This window comes from Scyliorhinus torazame, chromosome 31 (assembly GCF_047496885.1).
Source record: "Scyliorhinus torazame isolate Kashiwa2021f chromosome 31, sScyTor2.1, whole genome shotgun sequence".
Lineage (NCBI taxonomy): Eukaryota > Metazoa > Chordata > Chondrichthyes > Carcharhiniformes > Scyliorhinidae > Scyliorhinus > Scyliorhinus torazame.
Genome location: NC_092737.1, coordinates 4,946,394 through 4,966,967, shown reverse-complemented (window position 1 = coordinate 4,966,967; position 20,574 = coordinate 4,946,394). Strand labels below are relative to the sequence as shown.

Below are 20,574 nucleotides of genomic sequence, written 5' to 3'. Positions count from 1 at the left end.
GATCAGGGGTTTTAGAATCCCTGCAGTGCAGAAGGAGGCCATTCGGCCCATGGGATCTGCACCGAACCTTCGAATGAGCACTCTACCCATGTCCACTCCCTCCGTCCATTCCGCCCTAGCCCCGTAACCGAACTTGCACAGCCCTGGACACTAAGGGGCGATTTATTATGGCCAGTCCATCTAACCTGCACATCTTTGGAATACGGGTTATGGCAGGAGAATGGGGATGAGAAACGTATCAGCCATGATCGAATGGTGGAGCAGACTCGATGGGCCGAATGGACTAATTCTGCTCCTATATGGTCTTATTCCAACAATCTTTTAAGAAATGCGAGGGATGGACCCACACACAGATTGTGAGTGGGCAATGATCTAGCAAATGGAGAATAATGTGGGCAAGTGTGAACTTGGCCATTTTGGCAGGAAGAATAAAGAGAAGCGAATTATCTAAATGGTGAGAGATTCTAAGGTACAGAGGGATCTGGGTGTCCTAGAGCATGAATCGCAAAAGGAGAGCACAGAGTGAGTAATTAGGAAACTTTACAGAGTATTGTCGTTTATTGCGAGGGATGTTATACAGGGCAGGGCAATGCTGAGGTCACATCTGGGGTGTTGTGCCCAGTTTTGGTCTCCTGATAGAACATTCCAGCGCAGTACAGGCCCTTCGGCCCTCGATGTTGCGCCGACCTGTGAAACCACTCTAAAGCCCATCTACACTATTCCCTTATCGTCCATATGTCTATCCAATGACCGTTTGAATACCCTTAGTGTTGGCGAGTCCACTACTGTTGCAGGCAGGGCATTCCACACCCTTACTACTCTCTGAGTAAAGAACCTACCTCTGACATCTGTCTTATATCTATCTCCCCTCAATTTAAAGCTATGTCCCCTCGTGAGAGACATCACCATCCGCGGAAAAAGGCTCTCACTGTCCACCCTATCCAATCCTCTGTTCATCTTGTATGCCTCAATTAAGTCACCTCTTAACCTTCATGTCAATGAACTGGAGGGCGGTCACAGAAGGTTTACCCGACTAAGACCAGTAATGAGCGGGCTGTCTGAGGTTAGCCACGATGTGGAGGTGCCGGCGTTGGACTGGGGTGGGCACAGTAAGAAGTCTCACAACACCAGGGTAAAGTCCCAACAGGTTTGTTTCGAATCACTAGCTTGATTACTGAGCACAGCTTGTTCCTCAGCTACTCCGAAAGCTAGTGATTCCAAACTAATCTGTTGGACTTTAACCTGGTGTTGTGCGACCTCTTATTATGAGGAAAGATTGGAGGAGTTAGGTTTGTGTATCCGCTGGAGTTTAGAAGAGTGAGAGGTGACTCAAACAAATCCTGAGAGTGTTATGGGCCAGGGTTTAGAGAACCCCAAAGTGTATCATGGAGTTCACCTGACCCACAACTTTTACTAGATTGTGGTGTGGGGAGCACACGGCCCACTCTACAGGTGTGATGCAACAGAGAGCTAAAGTATTTTTAAACAATAACAGTGTTTATTCTGTGAACCCAGTTAACATTTTATAAACATAGTGAACAGCTTAGCAACCATCAATTCAAATACACCCCCTCCCAAAGAACACAGTACTCTATAAGAGATCCATAAGACAAAAACCCTTTTTGCAGAAGGACAGCAGGTTTAAATTCTCTACTGAGAGCAGTTACCACTTTGAAATCACCAAATGAACATTCTTTAGCTTGCAGAGATCATACACATCTCGCTGTGACTACAGCGTCTCCAGATCTAAAGCAAAACTAAACACACCCTGCAGCAAACAGCCTAAAACGAAAGTAAAAAGCTGACAGACAGCCCAGCTCCACCCACACTCTGACATCACTGATAAAACACCCATTTCTTAAAGGTACATCCACTGCAGCTATTTTAGAAACACCCATTTCTTAAAGGTACTCTCACATGACAAGGGGTATCGACAGGGGTGGATGTGGAGAGGATGTTTCCTCTTGTGGGAGAACCTAGAACTCGGGGTCACTGTTGAAAAATAAAGGGGTCGCTCATTTCAGTCAGAGATGAGGAGAACATTTTCACTCAGACGGCCTTGAGTCTGTCAAACTCTTTCTCAAAATGTGGCGGAGGCAGAATCTGTGAATATTGTTTAGGTGGAACCGGACAGATTGTTGGTTAACGAGAGGGGGGGGGGGGGGGGGAGGGGGGTGAAAGATTATCGGTGGGCGGGACGCAGATTTGAGCGTACCATCTGATCCACCGTGATCGCATTCAATGGCGGAGCAGACTCGAGGGGCCGAATGGCCCACTCCTGTTGGCATGTTCCATTCTGCCTGCAAACAGTGGGCCCACTCGGGACAGCTTCAGCAAACCCCCCCCACCCCCCACCGTCCCCGTTTCACCCAGCGTTGGAGCACCAGGAATATTCTGCTCTGTCTCCGCAGACACGACCCGACCCAAACGTGACTACGAGGTGGACGGGCGAGATTACCACTTTGTGGCATCGCGCGATCAGATGGAGACGGACATCCAGAGCCACCGGTTTATCGAGGCCGGCCAGTATAACAGCCACCTGTACGGTACCAGCGTCCAGTCGGTGCGGGAGGTGGCGGAACAGGTAAACACGGCGGAGACTCCGACCTAGGCCATGTTCCTACATCGGTTCCTACATCCCTGTGGAGCTGACGGTGCCAGAGAGAGGGAATACTCCCCACCGCTGGCAGCCAGAAATTGTGCACCCAGTCACGGCAACAGGGGTAGTGGGGGGAAACCCGCCACTCCCAGAGAGTTACAATTAAAATTCAAACCTGCCGTTTACTATGTCCCAAAGTGCAATGCTGCTCCCTGGTGCTGGCTGCGTGCATTACATGAATGCCCAGCTCTGCATAAGGAGGGGGTACTACAGCCGAGTTATTGCCCAGTATGCAGTAACACCTGGTAATACTGCCGTAAAGTTGTGGTTAGCGGCTGTGTTTGGTCCATACAAGTGGTGGACAGAGGAACAAAAGGTGAGGCGAGCGAATGCTTTCTTCAGCAGCCAGTGCCGAGGATCTGGGATGCACTTGGCTGAGAAGGTGGGGAGACATGGACTTAAATCCGGGGTTTTCGAAAGGGGCTCCGGGCTGTGAACCAGCAGAGGCCGGGGGGGGGGAGCAGAGGGAGTGAGACTTGGGGGTGAATTGCGAAGGCAGTGGGGCCAGCACAGAGGCGAGGGGCTGAATGATCCACACTGTAACCATTTTACAATCCTGTTCGCCAGATCTATCAATTAAAATGTTATGTTAATCTTGAGGTTTGGGGATTACCTTTCTGCCGTTTCCAGTTCAGTGCGATCCACATTGAATCTTGCTGTGTCTGTATCGGTCTGTCAGTGTCTGCGTCTCGCAGCCCTCCTACGTGTTGCTGCCACCTCTTTTCCATCCTACCCTGTGAGATTCTGTCTGAATGTGGATTGTTTGTACCTGGATATTCAGAATTTCCCCCCCCCCCCACTCTTTTTGTGCCTCTGCCCGCGGGTCCTTCCCGACCCCTCCCTCCCTGCGCCGGCTCCCGGTTCCTGCCTGCTCCTCAGTAAGCCAAGTTTTCTCTCCGCCTGCGCAGGGGAAGCATTGCATTCTGGATGTGTCTGCGAACGCGGTCCGCCGGCTACAGGCGGCCCACCTTCACCCCATCGCCATCTTCATCCGACCGAAGGCGCTGGAAAATATCCTGTGAGTATCAGATTTCCACATTCGGGGTTCAGCGCAGGGGGGAGAGGAACCGTGCTAACGGTCCGGGGACAAGGCAGGCCCAATTCAGCCCCCGTTCTCCCTGCAGACAGTTTCTTGCAAACACATTTGCTACCCTCACCCCTAAAGCCCACTGCTGTCCATACCCTGAATGCCCCCCCCCCCCCCCCCCCGGTTTGACCCCAGCCACTATCTCCCCTGTCACGCTGCTGGATCCTAGACCCATTGTCACCCCCAACACTTTGGATCCTTTCACTTTCTCACAATCTCCGGTGACTAATCTGAAACTTATCCTTCTCAATGCAGGCCGGCCCCACTGCATTGCCACCGAACCCCTTCTCCACACCCCTGCCCCGGGGGGGTTTCACCCCCTCCTGGTCTGGTTCCTGTCCACTCCCCGCTGCCCTGAACGTCCGCTGGTGCCAGAACTGGACAGTCGGACAATTTACCCCCTTTTCAGAGGCATGAACATACAATTGGTCAACCCACTGCCACCACCCCTCCGCTGCCAATGGAGAGATCCTCAAACAGGGACATGAACAGCCTCCATCTTGCCCAGACCCTCACTCGGAGCCCCTAAGGGGGAACTTTATCTTCTCCAGTTTAAGGAATCATGCGGCATTCCCCAACCACGACAACACCCATGGTGGCTCGACCGACCTCCACTCCAGTAGAATTGGCCGTCGGGCTTGGCTAAAGCCACAACGTCAGTCCCCACCCCCTTCTCCAATAGCTCTGGCAGCTCCGAAACGCCAAAGATCGCCACCAGAGGGCCCGGCGATACCTCCGCCCCGGAAACTTTCCATCGTGTTTCGGATATCGAGCTCCAGAACCCCACCGATCGGGGACGTGAGAAAGCCATGTCGACATGATTTGCCAGCAGCTCTTCCTCGCCGTAATTTACCCTCTTAAAGGCACACACCTCCTTCCACAAGGAGGCCAGGAATATCGCCTCATCTTTTATAGACACCAGGCAGTGTAAGGGATAAACAACCAGACACACTGATCGAACCGGGAATCCACCAACTACCTGCACGAGGCCTCAGGGTGGCAGCCTCGGCTCTCGGACAGAGGTTTGTCTGCTAAATTCCAAAGAATCAAGCCCATACCCCAGGCTGACACACCCAGTGCACGGCTGAGGGAGCGCGTCAGAGGATCAGTACTGAGGGAGTGCCGCACTGTCAGAGGGTCAGTACTGAGGGAGTGCCGCACTGTCAGAGGGTCAGTACTGAGGGAGCGCCGCACTGTCAGAGGGTCAGTACTGAGGGAGTGCCGCACTGTCAGAGGGTCAGTACTGAGGGAGCGCCGCACTGTCAGAGGGTCAGTACTGAGGGAGTGCCGCACTGTCAGAGGGTCAGTACTGAGGGAGAGCCGCACTGTCAGAGGGTCAGTACTGAGGGAGCGCCGCACTGTCAGAGGGTCAGTACTGAGGGAGCGCCGCACTGTCAGAGGGTCAGTACTGAGGGAGTGCCGCACTGTCAGAGGGTCAGTACTGAGGGAGTGCCGCACTGTCAGAGGGTCAGCACTGAGGGAGTGCCGCACTGTCAGAGGGTCAGTACTGAGGGAGTGCCGCACTGTCAGAGGGTCAGTACTGAGGGAGTGCCGCACTGTCAGAGGGTCAGTACTGAGGGAGTGCCGCACTGTCAGAGGGTCAGCACTGAGGGAGTGCCGCACTGTCAGAGGGTCAGTACTGAGGGAGTGCCGCACTGTCAGAGGGTCAGTGCTGAGGGAGTGCCGCACTGTCAGAGGGTCAGTACTGAGGGAGTGCCGCACTGTCAGAGGGTCAGTACTGAGGGAGTGCCGCACTGTCAGAGGGTCAGTACTGAGGGAGTGCCGCACTGTCAGAGGGTCAGTACTGAGGGAGTGCCGCACTGTCAGAGGGTCAGTACTGAGGGAGTGCCGCACTGTCAGAGGGTCAGTACTGAGGGAGTGCCGCACTGTCAGAGGGTCAGTACTGAGGGAGTGCCGCACTGTCAGAGGGTCAGTACTGAGGGAGTGCCGCACTGTCAGAGGGTCAGTACTGAGGGAGTGCCGCACTGTCAGAGGGTCAGTACTGAGGGAGTGCCGCACTGTCAGAGGGTCAGTACTGAGGGAGTGCCGCACTGTCAGAGGGTCAGTACTGAGGGAGTGCCGCACTGTCAAAGGGTCAGTACTGAGGGAGTGCCGCACTGTCAGAGGGTCAGTACTGAGGGAGTGCCGCACTGTCAGAGGGTCAGTACTGAGGGAGTGCCGCACTGTCAAAGGGTCAGTACTGAGGGAGTGCCGCACTGTCAGAGGGTCAGTACTGAGGGAGTGCTGTCCTGTGTTTTGGATGAGATGCTAAACTGACAATTCATCAATCCCTCAGCCAACATCACTGGGCGAAGGGAGCTTTAGTGGCTGGTAAACTGGGAGGTTCCGAGGTGGTGAAAGCGTTACTTAAATGCAGGTCCTGTGAAAGGAAGTCAATTGAAAATGGCCCAGTTGCCTGATTGATGGGGACGGGTGAGTGTGTGCTCTGAGCTTGGCAGCGGATTGCGTACCCAATGCAGTGGAATGGACGGAGGATGGTTACAGTTACTCCGTGCTTTGTGTTACAGGGAGATTAACAAAAGACTGACAGAGGAACAAGCCCGTAAGGCGTACGAGAGAGCTGTGAAGTTGGAACAGGAATTCTCCGAGTGTTTCTCAGGTGCGTGCCCAGCTTGCAAGCAGCCCCTTGCCCAGAGCCCTGTCAGATGTTTAAAGATTGCAGCTATTGATCCAGGGAAAACCGAGGGGAGACCCAAGAGACATCTTAAAATGTTGGATGGATTGGACAGGGGCTATGTCAAGAGGTTGCTTAAACTAAACTACTGGCCATAAATACAAGAGAGCCACTAATTATTTCAGTGTGGGAGAATGTGGGACTCGCTCCCACGGGGAGTGGGGAGAATGTGGGACTTGCTCCCACAGGGAGTGGGGAGAATGTGGGACTTGCTCCCACAGGGAGTGGGGAGAATGTGGGACTTGCTCCCACAGGGAGTGGGGAGAATGTGGGACTCGCTCCCACGGGGAGTGGGGAGAATGTGGGACTCGCTCCCACGGGGAGTGGGGAGAATGTGGGACTCGCTCCCACGGGGAGTGGGGAGAATGTGGGACTCGCTCTCACGGGGAGTGGGGAGAATGTGGGACTCGCTCTCACGGGGAGTGGGGAGAATGTGGGACTCGCTCCCACGGGGAGTGGGGAGAATGTGGGACTCGCTCCCACGGGGAGTGGGGAGAATGTGGGACTCGCTCCCACGGGGAGTGGGGAGAATGTGGGACTCGCTCCCACGGGGAGTGGGGAGAATGTGGGACTCGCTCCCACGGGGAGTGGGGAGAATGTGGGACTCGCTCCCACGGGGAGTGGGGAGAATGTGAGACTCGCTCCCACGGGGAGTGGGGAGAATGTGGGACTCGCTCCCACGGGGAGTGGGGAGAATGTGGGACTCGCTCCACGGGGAGAATGGGGGACTCGCTCCCACAGGGAGTGGGGAGAATGTGGGACTCGCTCCCGCGGGGAGTGGGGAGAATGTGGGACTCGCTCCCGCGGGGAGTGGGGAGAATGTGGGACTCGCTCCACGGGGAGAATGGGGGACTCGCTCCCACGGGGAGTGGGAGAATGTGGGACTCGCTCCCACGGGGAGTGGGAGAATGTGGGACTCGCTCCCACAGGGAGTGGGAGAATGTGGGACTCGCTCCCACGGGGAGAATGTGGGACTCGCTCCCGCGGGGAGTGGGGAGAATGTGGGACTTGCTCCACCGGGAGAATGGGGGACCTGCTCCCACGGGGAGTGGGAGAATGGGGGACTCGCTCCCACAGGGTGTGCTCAAGGTGAATAGTATCGATGACTTCAAATGTTTTGTGACACCCTGGGCAAGTGTGCGGTCAGCTCCAGCCCCACAGGCCCCGAATCACAACGCCGCTGAATTAACCAACAATTCTTATGAAAATTCCCGCAATCTTTGGCCCTTGGCTGTCCAGTAATTACAGTCACCAGGTTAGTCAGTAGAAACAGAATTATTGTTTATTTATAACAGGAATAGAGATGAAATATGCAATAATTAACATCAAGCTAACCTACTGCCCCACCCTCTACCCCACACACACAAGACAGACAGACAGAGGGGTGGAAAGGGGTATAAATAAAATGGATTACGGTCGAAGGATAATAGTCCCTGCTCCAGATGATGAGTGCTTGTCCGAGGCTTCCCTCCAGTGCGCTGGTTGATCAAAGCCTCTGGTTTCGAGCTGATGAGAGTCTCCCTGGCAGTCAGCCATTCAGTACGGGACTTGCAGGCAGCAGGCCTTCTGGAGAGTCGCTTTGAGTTGAAGGCCCAGTTCGATAAGAACTAGAGGTTGATATTCAGGCCTATTCCTTTGAGACGCTCTGTCTCACATCAATCTTTGCCTGCGGTTTGACTTCAAGCCTGTGTAGTCTCGAAAGAGAGAGTAGCACCGAGACCTAATGAGGAGAGTCCTCACAGTGGCCTTGTGAAGAGAGTCCAGCTGGCTCTTTTGGGAGAGAATTAGTTTGAATCCTTGTGATGAACGGTTACTGTGTGACTGTACCCTTATCATCATGTAAGGTGATGTCCCCTTTAAGACCGGGCTTGGAACCCTGGGGGACTCGGCCTCCGCCCACCAGGGAGTCGGATATAAGGAGCCGCCCTGTAGGCGGCACCCAGTAAGCACCCGTCTCGGCATCAGGCTAGTTCTCAGCTTATTAAGGCCTTCTTTCCCGTTCTGGAACACTCCCCCCGATGGGAAGGGCTCCATTGAAAAATTCCAACGGAGTTAGGGAACCCAGGTGGGAAGATGGTAAGATACGGGGTTCTCTTTTCCCCGTCTCGTGGCCACCCTCTGCGCTGTGATGTGACAACCCCCCCCCCCACCCCCCCAGACCAAATCTTTACTCCAATTCCCTCATTTTTTCAGAAAAATGTTTTTATTCTCCATTTTCACATTTTCTTCACAATTTACACGCCACCAACAAACAGCAAACGGTAACGAATACAATGACAATCAACCCCCAAACAACGGCCCGCCTGACAATATAAACATCAAATAAAACAAACCCTCCCAAGGAGGGAAAAAGAAAAAGGAATTGGGAGTCGCCTATGGTTACCATTAACATATACAGTCCACCCCCCCACAATATTCAACGTTATCCATTCCCCGAAAGAGCACCATGAATGACACCCATGAATTGTAGACCCCCCCCCCCCCCCCCAAGCCTCCCCCCTCCACTTCGTCTTGTAAATTCCTCCCCCCAACCTCGGTTCCTTCCCCCAACTTTTCACCCCGGCTAGACTCACCGGAACCTGTTCTGCCAGGCTCCGATGGCCCCTCCCCCCACCTCACTCCCGTTCACTGGCCGGCTTAAACCGGCCAGCGTAGAGCCCCCCCCCGCCCGGGTCTCCTTCCCCTTTGCCCGGTCCCAGGAAAACCAAGAAATCCCCTTTGGCACACAACCCCCGCATACACACCCAAGCCCCAACAACCATCATCGCGAATGAAAGTCATATCTCTTCCCTTGTCCAAATATATACAGCGTCGACTCATTTAGTACATACACCAACACGCAGTGAAAAAATAAAGTAGCATGAGGCTACATCGGTACAGATCCGCTCTCAGTTCCATTTCTCAATTCTGCCACAGTCTTTCTGCCTTCGCAAACTCCTCCGCCATCCCAAAATAAAAGTCCTTGGATTTATAGGTCACCCACAAGTTCGCTGGGTATACTATGCCGCACTGCACCTTACTGATGTACAGTGCCTTCTTCACCCGGCTGAAGGCAGTCCTCCTCTCCAGCTCCACACGTATACCAGCTCCAGCTCACTGCACCACCCGCTTCTGCTTGGCCCAGCTCAGGACCTTCTCCTTCACACTGTACCTACAAAAACACAGTCACTACCCTTGGCGGCTCACTCGCCTTTGGTATAGGCCTCCACGCCCGATGCAGTTCATACCGGGAGGGATCGTCCCCCTCCCCCAATAGCTCCGCCAACATCCTGGCAAAATATTCCGTCGGCCTCGGGCCTTCCACCCCTTCGGGCAGCCCCGCGATCCTCAGATTCTGCCGCCTGGATCTGTTTTCCAGGTCTTCCATTTTGGCTCGCAGACCCTTGTTGGTCTCTATCAGCCTCCTTCCCCATCGAGGTGAGTTGATCACTGTGCTGCGATAATACCTCTTCCACTTCCTTCAGTGTCTCACCTTGCTCCCGCACCTCCGCCACTGCGCTCGATACCGCCGCCCTCACCGGGGCAATCGCCTCCTCCACCAGCACTTTCAATACCGCCCCCACCTCCTTCATCGCTTCCATGTGTTTTGTGAACTGTTTTTCAAGTTCCACGGCCATCACCTTGGTGGTTTCTTCTGCTGTGAGCGATGCGGCCTCCCCCCGGTGTTCCAGCCTCTGCTTTCCTTAGTCCCCTCGCTGACTTCCACTCACCGGCGGACTTTCATTTTCCCTTTTTCGCTGCCGTTTTTTCCCCAAACTTGGACATTTCTCCTCCCTGTGCTCTTACAGCTTTTCCAGCCTCTGCTGCCCCTGGGACCAGCCGTTAAAACCCCAAAATTTCTATTCCCAAGCGGGAGCCCGCCAGTGTGCGGTTGCCTCCCACCCGCCGTCACCAGAAGTTCCCACTCCAATTGCCTCGTTATGAGGTTTTTCTCCTCAAACACAAGCTGACATCCTGTGTCTCTCCCTCTCTTTTTTGCAGCGATTGTGGACGGTGACAGTTTCGAGGAGATCTACATCCGATCAAAGCACGTCATCGAGGAGCATTCTGGCCCATATATCTGGGTCCCTTCCAGGGAAAAACTCTAGGATAACCCCCTACAACTGCTGACTGATCTCATCCATGCTAATCCTGGCCCATCCCGAGCTTCTACAAACTGCTTTCATCTCTCGCAGGATCTGACCCCCCCCCCTTGATACACACACACACACACACACAGATACACACACACACAGATACACACACACACACAGATACACACACACACACACACACACAGATACACACACACACACACACAGACACAGATACACACACACACACAGATACACACACACACACAGATACACACACACACACAGATACACACACACACACACAGATACACAGATACACACACACACACAGATACACACAGATACACACACACACACAGATACACACACACACACACAGATACACACACACAGATACACACACACACATACACACACACACACACACAGATACACACACACACACACAGACACAGATACACACACACACACAGATACACACACACACACACACACACACACACAGATAGAGATACACACACACACACACACACACAGAATATACACAGAATATACACACACACACACACAGATACACAGACAGATATACACACACATAGATACACAGATACACACACACACAGAATATACACATGTATATACACACGCACACAATCATGCGCATACACTGTGGCGCACACATACGCAAACACACGTACACAGATATACACAAGTCACACACACACTTTTTTCGTTCTTTCATTCTCTCCACTTTTGGGATGGGCAGAGGAATTTAAAAAAAAAAAAAAGTTTTTTAAGAAAAAGAGGACAGCCTTGCGTGTGACCTGTATGTTTCCACACTGTGCAAACCTCGCTTGTGCATGCTTTGTGTGTGAAGCAAGCAAATAACAAGGACCTTCGAACCAACAAATTAAAGGGAAAAAACTGACCAGCCCCCCACCTTGCGAAGCACGATGGGGGCCTTCCGTCTGTGGAGTCTGAGCTATCGGTTGTACAAAATCTTGGCTTGTCTCTGTACATAACTTCCTTATTTTAAAAAAAAAACTCGTGCAAACTGAAAAAAAAACAGCGCAGCAGAAGAGGAAAAACGACAAAGATAAAAGACTTTAAAATATTGCTTTCTGTTCTCTACTCTCCTCCCCTTCCTGGTATCGTCTGGTATTGCTCTGCCTGCACTCGAAAGAGGAAAAAACAATAAAATACAAATAATCATTGAGAGTAAATAAATGCGAGGGTGGATGGACGCACAGAAGGAAAGCAGCATGAATCCCTGATGAACGCCTGATGCAGACGGTGACCATCTTACTTCGCTCGCGTGTTCTCACGGCCTGTGGAAAACCCCCTCCATTACATGATGTGGCTGCTGTCTCTCTCTCTCTCCCCCCACATCCCTTGCAAGATCGAAAGCCTCCCGGGAAAGCACGGTGGTTAGCACTGCTGCCTCACAGCTCCAGGGTCCCGGGTTCGATTCCTGGCTCTGGGTCACTGTCTGTGTGGAGTCTGCACGTTCTCCCAGTGTCTGCGTGGGTTTCCTCCGGGTGCTCCGGTTTCCTCCCACAAGTCCCGAAAGATGTGCTGTTAGGTGAATTGGACATTTTGAATTCTCCCTCTGTGTACCCGAACAGGCGCCGGAATGTGGCGACTAGGAGCTTTTCACAGTAACTTTGTCGCAGTGTTAATGTCAGCCTAATGGAGAGGCAGATCCGCAGACCTCCATGGTGAAGAGGTTCCTCCTCAACTCGGTCCCAAAGGATCGCACCCTGTATCCTGAGACCCCACCCCACCGTCTTCCCAGACCAGCGGAAACGATCTCTCAGCGCCCACACGATCAAACACCCCCACTCAGAATCGTTTAGGTTTTAATGCGATCACCTCTCCTCATTGACCGTAGGCCCAATTTACTCAGCTTTGCATCATAGAACATCCCTGCTGTCCCTTGGTTGAGGGTATGTCGGTTATCGAGCGGTCTAGTAGAGAGCGTGACGGGAGCATCGCCACTTTCATTTCGGGCCTTGGCAGGAGCAGGGTGCTAGGCCTCGCTCTGTGGGTGGGGCAGAGGCTAACGGCCTTTACAGCGATGGAGAAATGTTCTGTTAGCCAGTGGCAATTGAGTGGTGGGGGGGGGGGGGGGGTGAAGGAGGAGAAGGGGACAGGCCTGGGGGGGGGGAAAGAGGATGAGGGAAGCAGCAGATTTCCTCCAGCCCCTCTCATCGTCACTCCCTTCCTTGGACAAACGGCAGGCTCACCGGCCTCTTGCTCCGTCGCGCACCGGGCAGGCCTGGGCTGGGGGGGTACCTGACAAACTCGCTCCGTCGCGCACTGGGCGGGCCTGAGGGGGGGGGGGGGGGTACCTGATAAACTCGCTCCGTCGCGCACCAGGCGGGCCTGAGGGGGGGGGGGTACCTGACGAACTCGCTCCGTCCCACACCGGGCGGGCCTGAGGGGAGGGGGTGTACCTGACAAACTCGCTCCGTCGCGCACTGGGCGGGCCTGAGGGGGGGGGGGGGAGGGGGGGGTACCTGATAAACTCGCTCCATCGCGCACCGGGCGGCCTGAGGGGGGGGGGTAACCTGACAAACTCGCTCCGTCCCACACCGGGCGGGCCTGAGGGGAGGGGGTGTACCTGACAAACTCGCTCCGTCGCGCACTGGGCGGGCCTGAGGGGGGGGGGGGAGGGGGGGTACCTGATAAACTCGCTCCATCGCGCACCGGGCGGCCTGAGGGGGGGGGGGTAACCTGACAAACTCGCTCCGTCGCGCGGGAAGTTTCAGATGGATGTGCCCCTGACCCCCGAGTTGCTCTGGATGACGGGTCAGAAGGCATTGAGCAGTGGAGTTGCTCTGCATACTGGGTCAGAAGGCAGTGAGCAGTGGAGCTGCTCTGGATACTGGGTCAGAAGGCAGTGAGCAGTGGAGTTGCTCTGGATACTGGGTCAGAAGGCGGTGAGCAGTGGGGTTGCTCTGGATACTGGGTCAGAAGGCAGTGAGCAGTGGAGTTGCTCTGGATACTGGGTCAGAAGGCAGTGAGCAGTGGAGTTGCTCTGGATGGTGGGTCAGAAGGCGGTGAGCAGTGGAGCTGCTCTGGATACTGGGTCAGAAGGCAGTGAGCAGTGGAGATGCTCTGGATGGTGGGTCAGAAGGCGGTGAGCAGTGGGGTTGCTCTGGATACTGGGTCAGAAGGCAGTGAGCAGTGGAGCTGCTCTGGATACTGGGTCAGAAGGCAGTGAGCAGTGGAACTGCTCTGGATACTGGGTCAGAAGGCAGTGAGCAGTGGAGCTGCTCTGGATACTGGGTCAGAAGGCAGTGAGCAGTGGAGTTGCTCTGGATACTGGGTCAGAAGGCAGTGAGCAGTGGAGTTGCTCTGGATACTGGGTCAGAAGGCAGTGAGCAGTGGAGTTGCTCTGGATGGTGGGTCAGAAGGCGGTGAGCAGTGGAGCTGCTCTGGATACTGGGTCAGAAGACATTGAGCAGTGGAGTTGCTCTGGATACTGGGTCAGAAGGCGGTGAGCAGTGGGGTTGCTCTGGATACTGGGTCAGAAGGCAGTGAGCAGTGGAGCTGCTCTGGATACTGGGTCAGAAGGCAGTGAGCAGTGGAGCTGCTCTGGATACTGGGTCAGAAGGCAGTGAGCAGTGGAGTTGCTCTGGATACTGGGTCAGAAGGCAGTGAGCAGTGGAGTTGCTCTGGATACTGGGTCAGAAGGCAGTGAGCAGTGGGGTTGCTCTGGATACTGGGTCAGAAGGCAGTGAGCAGTGGGGTTGTTCTGGATACTGGGTCAGAAGGCAGTGAGCAGTGGAGTTCCTCTGGATACTGGGTCAGAAGACATTGAGCAGTGGAGCTGCTCTGGATACTGGGTCAGAAGGCAGTGAGCAGTGGGGTTGTTCTGGATACTGGGTCAGAAGGCAGTGAGCAGTGGAGTTGCTCTGGATACTGGGTCAGAAGGCAGTGAGCAGTGGAGTTGCTCTGGATGGTGGGTCAGAAGGCAGTGAGCAGTGGGGTTGCTCTGGATACTGGGTCAGAAGGCAGTGAGCAGTGGAGTTGCTCTGGATGGTGGATCAGAAGGCAGTGAGCAGTGGAGTTGCTCTGGATACTGGGTCAGAAGGCAGTGAGCAGTGGAGTTGCTCTGGATACTGGGTCAGAAGGCAGTGAGCAGTGGAGTTGCTCTGGATGGTGGGTCAGAAGGCAGTGAGCAGTGGGGTTGCTCTGGATACTGGGTCAGAAGGCAGTGAGCAGTGGAGTTGCTCTGGATACTGGGTCAGAAGGCAGTGAGCAGTGGAGTTGCTCTGGATGGTGGGTCAGAAGGCAGTGAGCAGTGGGGTTGCTCTGGATACTGGGTCAGAAGGCAGTGAGCATTGGAGTTGCTCTGGAAACTGGGTCAGAAGGCAGTGAGCAGTGGAGTTGCTCTGGAAACTGGGTCAGAAGGCAGTGAGCAGTGCAGTTGCTCTGGATACTGGGTCAGAAGGCAGTAAGCAGTTAAGTTGCTCTGGATGGTGGGTCAGAAGGCAGTGAGCAGTGGAGTTGCTCTGGATGGTGGGTCAGAAGGCAGTGAGCAGTGGAGTTGCTCTGGATACTGGGTCAGAAGACATTGAGCAGTGGAGCTGCTCTGGATACTGGGTCAGAAGGCAGTGAGCAGTGGGGTTGCTCTGGATACTGGGTCAGAAGGCAGTGAGCAGTGGAGTTGCTCTGGATGGTGGGTCAGAAGGCGGTGAGCAGTGGGGTTGCTCTGGATACTGGGTCAGAAGGCAGTGAGCAGTGGAGTTGCTCTGGATACTGGGTCAGACGGCAGTGAGCAGTGGAGTTGCTCTGGATACTGGGTCAGAAGACATTGAGCAGTAGAGCTGCTCTGGATACTGGGTCAGAAGGCAGTGAGCAGTGGAGTTGCTCTGGATACTGGGTCAGAAGGCGGTGAACAGTGGAGTTGCTCTGGATACTGGGTCAGAAGGCGGTGAGCAGTGGAGTTGCTCTGGATGGTGGGTCAGAAGGCAGTGAGCAGTGGAGTTGCTCTGGATGGTGGGTCAGAAGGCAGTGAGCAGTGGAGTTGCTCTGGAAACTGGGTCAGAAGGCAGTGAGCAGTGGGGTTGTTCTGGATACTGGGTCAGAAGGCGGTGAGCAGTGGAGTTGCTCTGGATGGTGGGTCAGAAGGCGGTGAGCAGTGGAGTTGCTCTGGATGGTGGGTCAGAAGGCGGTGAGCAGTGGAGTTGCTGTGGATGGTGGGTCAGAAGGCGGTGAGCAGTGGAGTTGCTCTGGATACTGGGTCAGAAGGCGGTGAGCAGTGGAGTTGCTCTGGATACTGGGTCAGAAGGCGGTGAGCAGTGGACTTGCTCTGGAAGGTGGGTCAGAAGGCGGTGAGCAGTGGAGTTGCTCTGGATACTGGGTCAGAAGGCAGTGTGGAGAGGAGCTGCTCTGGATACTGGGTCAGAGGGCAGTGAGCAGTGGAGTTGCTCTGGATACTGGGTCAGAAGGCAGTGAGCAGTGGAGCTGCTCTGGATACTGGGTCAGAAGGCAGTGAGCAGTGGAGTTGCTCTGGATACTGGGTCAGAAGGCAGTGAGCAGTGGGGTTGCTCTGGATACTGGGTCAGAGGGCAGTGAGCAGTGGAGTTGCTCTGGATACTGGGTCAGAAGGCAGTGAGCAGTGGAGTTGCTCTGGATACTGGGTCAGAAGGCGGTGAGCAGTGGAGCTGCTCTGGATACTGGGTCAGAAGGCAGTGAGCAGTGGGGTTGCTCTGGATGGTGGGTCAGAAGGCGGTGAGCAGTGGAGTTGCTCTGGATGGTGGGTCAGAAGGCGGTGAGCAGTGGAGTTGCTCTGGATACTGGGTCAGAAGGCGGTGAGCAGTGGACTTGCTCTGGATGGTGGGTCAGAAGGCGGTGAGCAGTGGAGTTGCTCTGGATACTGGGTCAGAAGGCAGTGAGGAGAGGAGCTGCTCTGGATACTGGGTCAGAGGGCAGTGAGCAGTGGAGTTGCTCTGGATACTGGGTCAGAAGGCAGTGAGCAGTGGAGCTGCTCTGGATACTGGGTCAGAAGGCAGTGAGCAGTGGAGTTGCTCTGGATACTGGGTCAGAAGGCAGTGAGCAGTGGAGTTGCTCTGGATACTGGGTCAGAAGGCAGTGAGGAGAGGAGCTGGCTGTGAAGGATGTAAGTTGTGTGGTTCATCCCAGCCAGCCCCTCAATGGGACTCAGAGGTGCAATGTTGCCAGAATGGCCCCGTTAACAAGGACTTTGTCCTGAGAACCAGGGTTGGACTGTCCCTTCTCACAGGGTCAAGGCAAGTTCAGCCGTCACCCTGCCAGGAAGAAGTGATTTTTCGGAATGAGGGGGAAATCGGTCGAGGCAAGAGCCCCAGGCAGCCTGCCGGGGATGAGGGAGTAGGTGAGAGAGCGCAATGCCTCATTCTTCCTGTTCCCCATCCCTCACTTTGTGGTCGAACCTCCCGGGAGTGAGAATATCTCCAAAGACACTGGGCGTCAGGGCCACGAGAAGGGATTGGCTAAACGGTGATCCCAAGGGTGAGTTCAGCTGAGTGCAACCCCCCCCCGCGACGGCCAGCCACCCACCCTGCTCACCTGCCCTGTCAATAACCCACCGAACGCTGACCCAATCCCCTGATGGTCGGGTGCCAGGCAACATTAAGGCATGTGTGGTTTGCGGAACTGTCTTCATCAATTCCTCCCTTCGATTTAACTGTGGTCATTACCCACCTGTGATGCCATGATGGACTGGATGCTATTGTAAGTGGATGAAAAAAAAGTTATAAAAGTTTTATTTTAAATGTTTCTCAAAGTCGTGTGTCTCTTTTATAATCACACTTGCAAATCCAACCCCGTGTTTGATGGGGACAGTGTAGAGGGAGCTTTACTCTGTATCTAACCCCATGCTGTACCTGTCCTGGGAGTGTTTGATGGGGACAGTGTAGAGGGAGCATTACTCTGTATCTAACCCCGTGCTGTACCTGTCCTGGGAGTGTTTGATGGGGACAGTGTAGAGGGAGCTTTACTCTGTATCTAACCCCGTGCTGTACCTGTCCTGGGAGTGTTTGATGGGGACCGTGTAGAGGGAGCTTTACTCTGTATCGAACCCCGTGTTGTACCTGTCCTGGGAGTGTTTGATGGGGACAGTGTAGAGGGAGCTTTACTCTGTATCTAACCCCGTGCTGTACCTGTCCTGGGAGTGTTTGATGGGGACAGTGTAGAGGGAGCTTTACTCTGTATCTAACCCCATGCTGCACCTGTCCTGGGAGTGTTTGATGGGGACAGTGTAGAGGGAGCTTTACTCTGTATCTAACCCCGTGCTGTACCTGTCCTGGGAGTGTTTGATGGGGACAGTGTAGAGGGAGCTTTACTCTGTATCTAACCCCGTGCTGTACCTGTCCTCGGAGTGTTTGATGGGGACAGTGTAGAGGGAGCTTTACTCTGTATCTAACCCCGTGCTGTACCTGTCCTGGGAGTGTTTGATGGGGACAGTGTAGAGGGAGCTTTACTCTGTATCTAACCCCGTGCTGTACCTGTCCTCGGAGTGTTTGATGGGGACAGTGTAGAGGGAGCTTTACTCTGTATCTAACCCCGTGCTGTACCTGTCCTGGGAGTGTTTGATGGGGACAGTGTAGAGGGAGCTTTACTCTGTATCTAACCCCATGCTGCACCTGTCCTGGGAGTGTTTGATGGGGACAGTGTAGAGGGAGCTTTACTCTGTATCTAACCCCGTGCTGTACCTGTCCTGGGAGTGTTTGATGGGGACAGTGTAGAGGGAGCTTTACTCTGTATCTAACCCCGTGCTGTACCTGTCCTCGGAGTGTTTGATGGGGACAGTGTAGAGGGAGCTTTACTCTGTATCTAACCCCGTGCTGTACCTGTCCTGGGAGTGTTTGATGGGGACAGTGTCGAGGGAGTTTTACTCTGTATCTCACCCCGTGCTGTACCTGTCCTGGGAGTGTTTGATGGGGACAGTGTCGAGGGAGCTTTACTCTGTATCTAACCCCGTGCTGTACCTGTCCTGGGAGTGTTTGATGGGGACAGTGTAGAGGGAGCTTTACTCTGTATCTAACCCCGTGCTGTACCTGTCCTCGGAGTGTTTGATGGGGACAGTGTAGAGGGAGCTTTACTCTGTATCTAACCCCGTGCTGTACCTGTCCTCGGAGTGTTTGATGGGGACAGTGTAGAGGGAGCTTTACTCTGTATCTAACCCCGTGCTGTACCTGTCCTGGGAGTGTTTGATGGGGACAGTGTCGAGGGAGCTTTACTCTGTATCTAACCCCGTGCTGTACCTGTCCTCGGAGTGTTTGATGGGGACAGTGTAGAGGGAGCTTTACTCTGTATCTAACCCCGTGCTGTACCTGTCCTGGGAGTGTTTGATGGGGACAGTGTAGAGGGAGCTTTACTCTGTATCTAACCCCGTGCTGTACCTGTCCTCGGAGTGTTTGATGGGGACAGTGTAGAGGGAGCTTTACTCTGTATCTAACCCCGTGCTGTACCTGTCCTGGGAGTGTTTGATGGGGACAGTGTAGAGGGAGCTTTACTCTGTATCTAACCCCGTGCTGTACCTGTCCTGGGAGTGTTTGATGGGGACAGTGTAGAGGGAGCTTTACTCTGTATCTAACCCCGTGCTGTACCTGTCCTCGGAGTGTTTGATGGGGACAGTGTAGAGGGAGCTTTACTCTGTATCTAACCCCGTGCTGTACCTGTCCTGGGAGTGTTTGATGGGGACAGTGTCGAGGGAGCTTTACTCTGTATCTAACCCCGTGCTGTACCTGTCCTGGGAGTGTTTGATGGGGACAGTGTAGAGGGAGCTTTACTCTGTATCTAACCCCGTGCTGTACCTGTCCTGGGAGTGTTTGATGGGGACAGTGTAGAGGGAGCTTTACTCTGTATCTAACCCCGTGCTGTACCTGTCCTCGGAGTGTTTGATGGGGACAGTGTAGAGGGAGCTTTACTCTGTATCTAACCCCGTGCTGTACCTGTCCTGGGAGTGTTTGATGGGGACAGTGTAGAGGGAGCTTTACTCTGTATCTAACCCCGTACTGACCCTGGCCTGGGAGTGTTTGATGGGTACAGTGTAGAGGGAGCTTTACTCTGTATCTAACCCCGTGCTGTACCTGTCCTGGGAGTGTTTGATGGGGACAGTGTAGAGGGAGCTTTACTCTGTATCTAACCCCGTGCTGTACCTGTCCTGGGAGTGTTTGATGGGGACAGTGTAGAGGGAGCTTTACTCTGTATCTAACCCCGTGCTGTACCTGTCCTGGGAGTGTTTGATGGGGACAGTGTAGAGAGAGCTTTACTCATATCTAATCCTGTAAGAGTAGGGCCAGTCAAGGACAGTAGTGGGAAGTTGTGCTTGGAGTCCAAGGAGATAGGAGAGGTGAGAAATGAATATTTTTTGTCAGTATTCACACAGGAAAAAGACAATGTTGTCGAGGAGAATACTGAGATTCAGACTACTAGACTAGAAAGGCTTGAGGTTCATAAGGAGGAGCTGTTATCTATTTTCACACATTCCAGAATTGCTAAGTCCCCTGGGCCGGATGGGATTTATCCTAGGATTCTCTGGGAAGCTAGGGAGGAGATTGCTGAGCCTTTGGCCTTGATCTTTAAGTCATCTTTGTCTACATGAATAGTACACTACATGAATAGTGCCAGAAGACTGGAGGATAGCAAAAATTATCCCCTTGTTCAAGAAGGGGAGTAGAGATAACCCCGGTAACTATAGACCAGTGAGCCTTACTTCTGTTGTGGGAAAAATCTTGGAAAGGTTTATAAGAGATGGGATGTATAATCATCTGGAAAGGAATAATTTGATTAGACATAGTCAACACGGTTTCGTGAAGGGTAGGTCGTGCCTCACAAACCTTATTGAGTTCTTTGAGAAGGTGACTGAACAGGTAGACGAGGGTAGAGCAGTTGATGTGGTGTATATGGATTTCAGTAAAGCGTTTGAGAATGTTCCCCACGGTAGGCTACTGCAGAAAATACGGAAGCATGGGAATCAGGGAGATTTAGCAGTTTGGATCAGAAATTGGCTAGCTGGAAGAAGACAAAGGGTGGTGGTTGATGGGAAGTGTTCAGACTGGAG

At 53.8% G+C, this 20,574-nt stretch overlaps 1 protein-coding gene across 4 annotated transcripts in view; it reads left to right on the top strand.

Moving 5' to 3' along the window:
* LOC140404625 (disks large homolog 4) overlaps nucleotides 1-11,729 on the top strand; it is a 912,024-nt gene extending 900,295 nt beyond the window's left edge. For all 4 annotated transcript variants that reach the window (XM_072493232.1, XM_072493231.1, XM_072493230.1 and 1 more), the window contains 4 exons: nucleotides 2,412-2,584; nucleotides 3,568-3,677; nucleotides 6,275-6,366; nucleotides 10,423-11,729. In XM_072493232.1, the coding sequence (XP_072349333.1) occupies nucleotides 2,412-2,584; nucleotides 3,568-3,677; nucleotides 6,275-6,366; nucleotides 10,423-10,529 (482 nt within the window). In that variant the 3' untranslated portion in view covers nucleotides 10,530-11,729. The remainder of the gene's footprint in view (nucleotides 1-2,411; nucleotides 2,585-3,567; nucleotides 3,678-6,274; nucleotides 6,367-10,422) is intronic.
* Nucleotides 11,730-20,574: the final 8,845 nt, after the last annotated feature.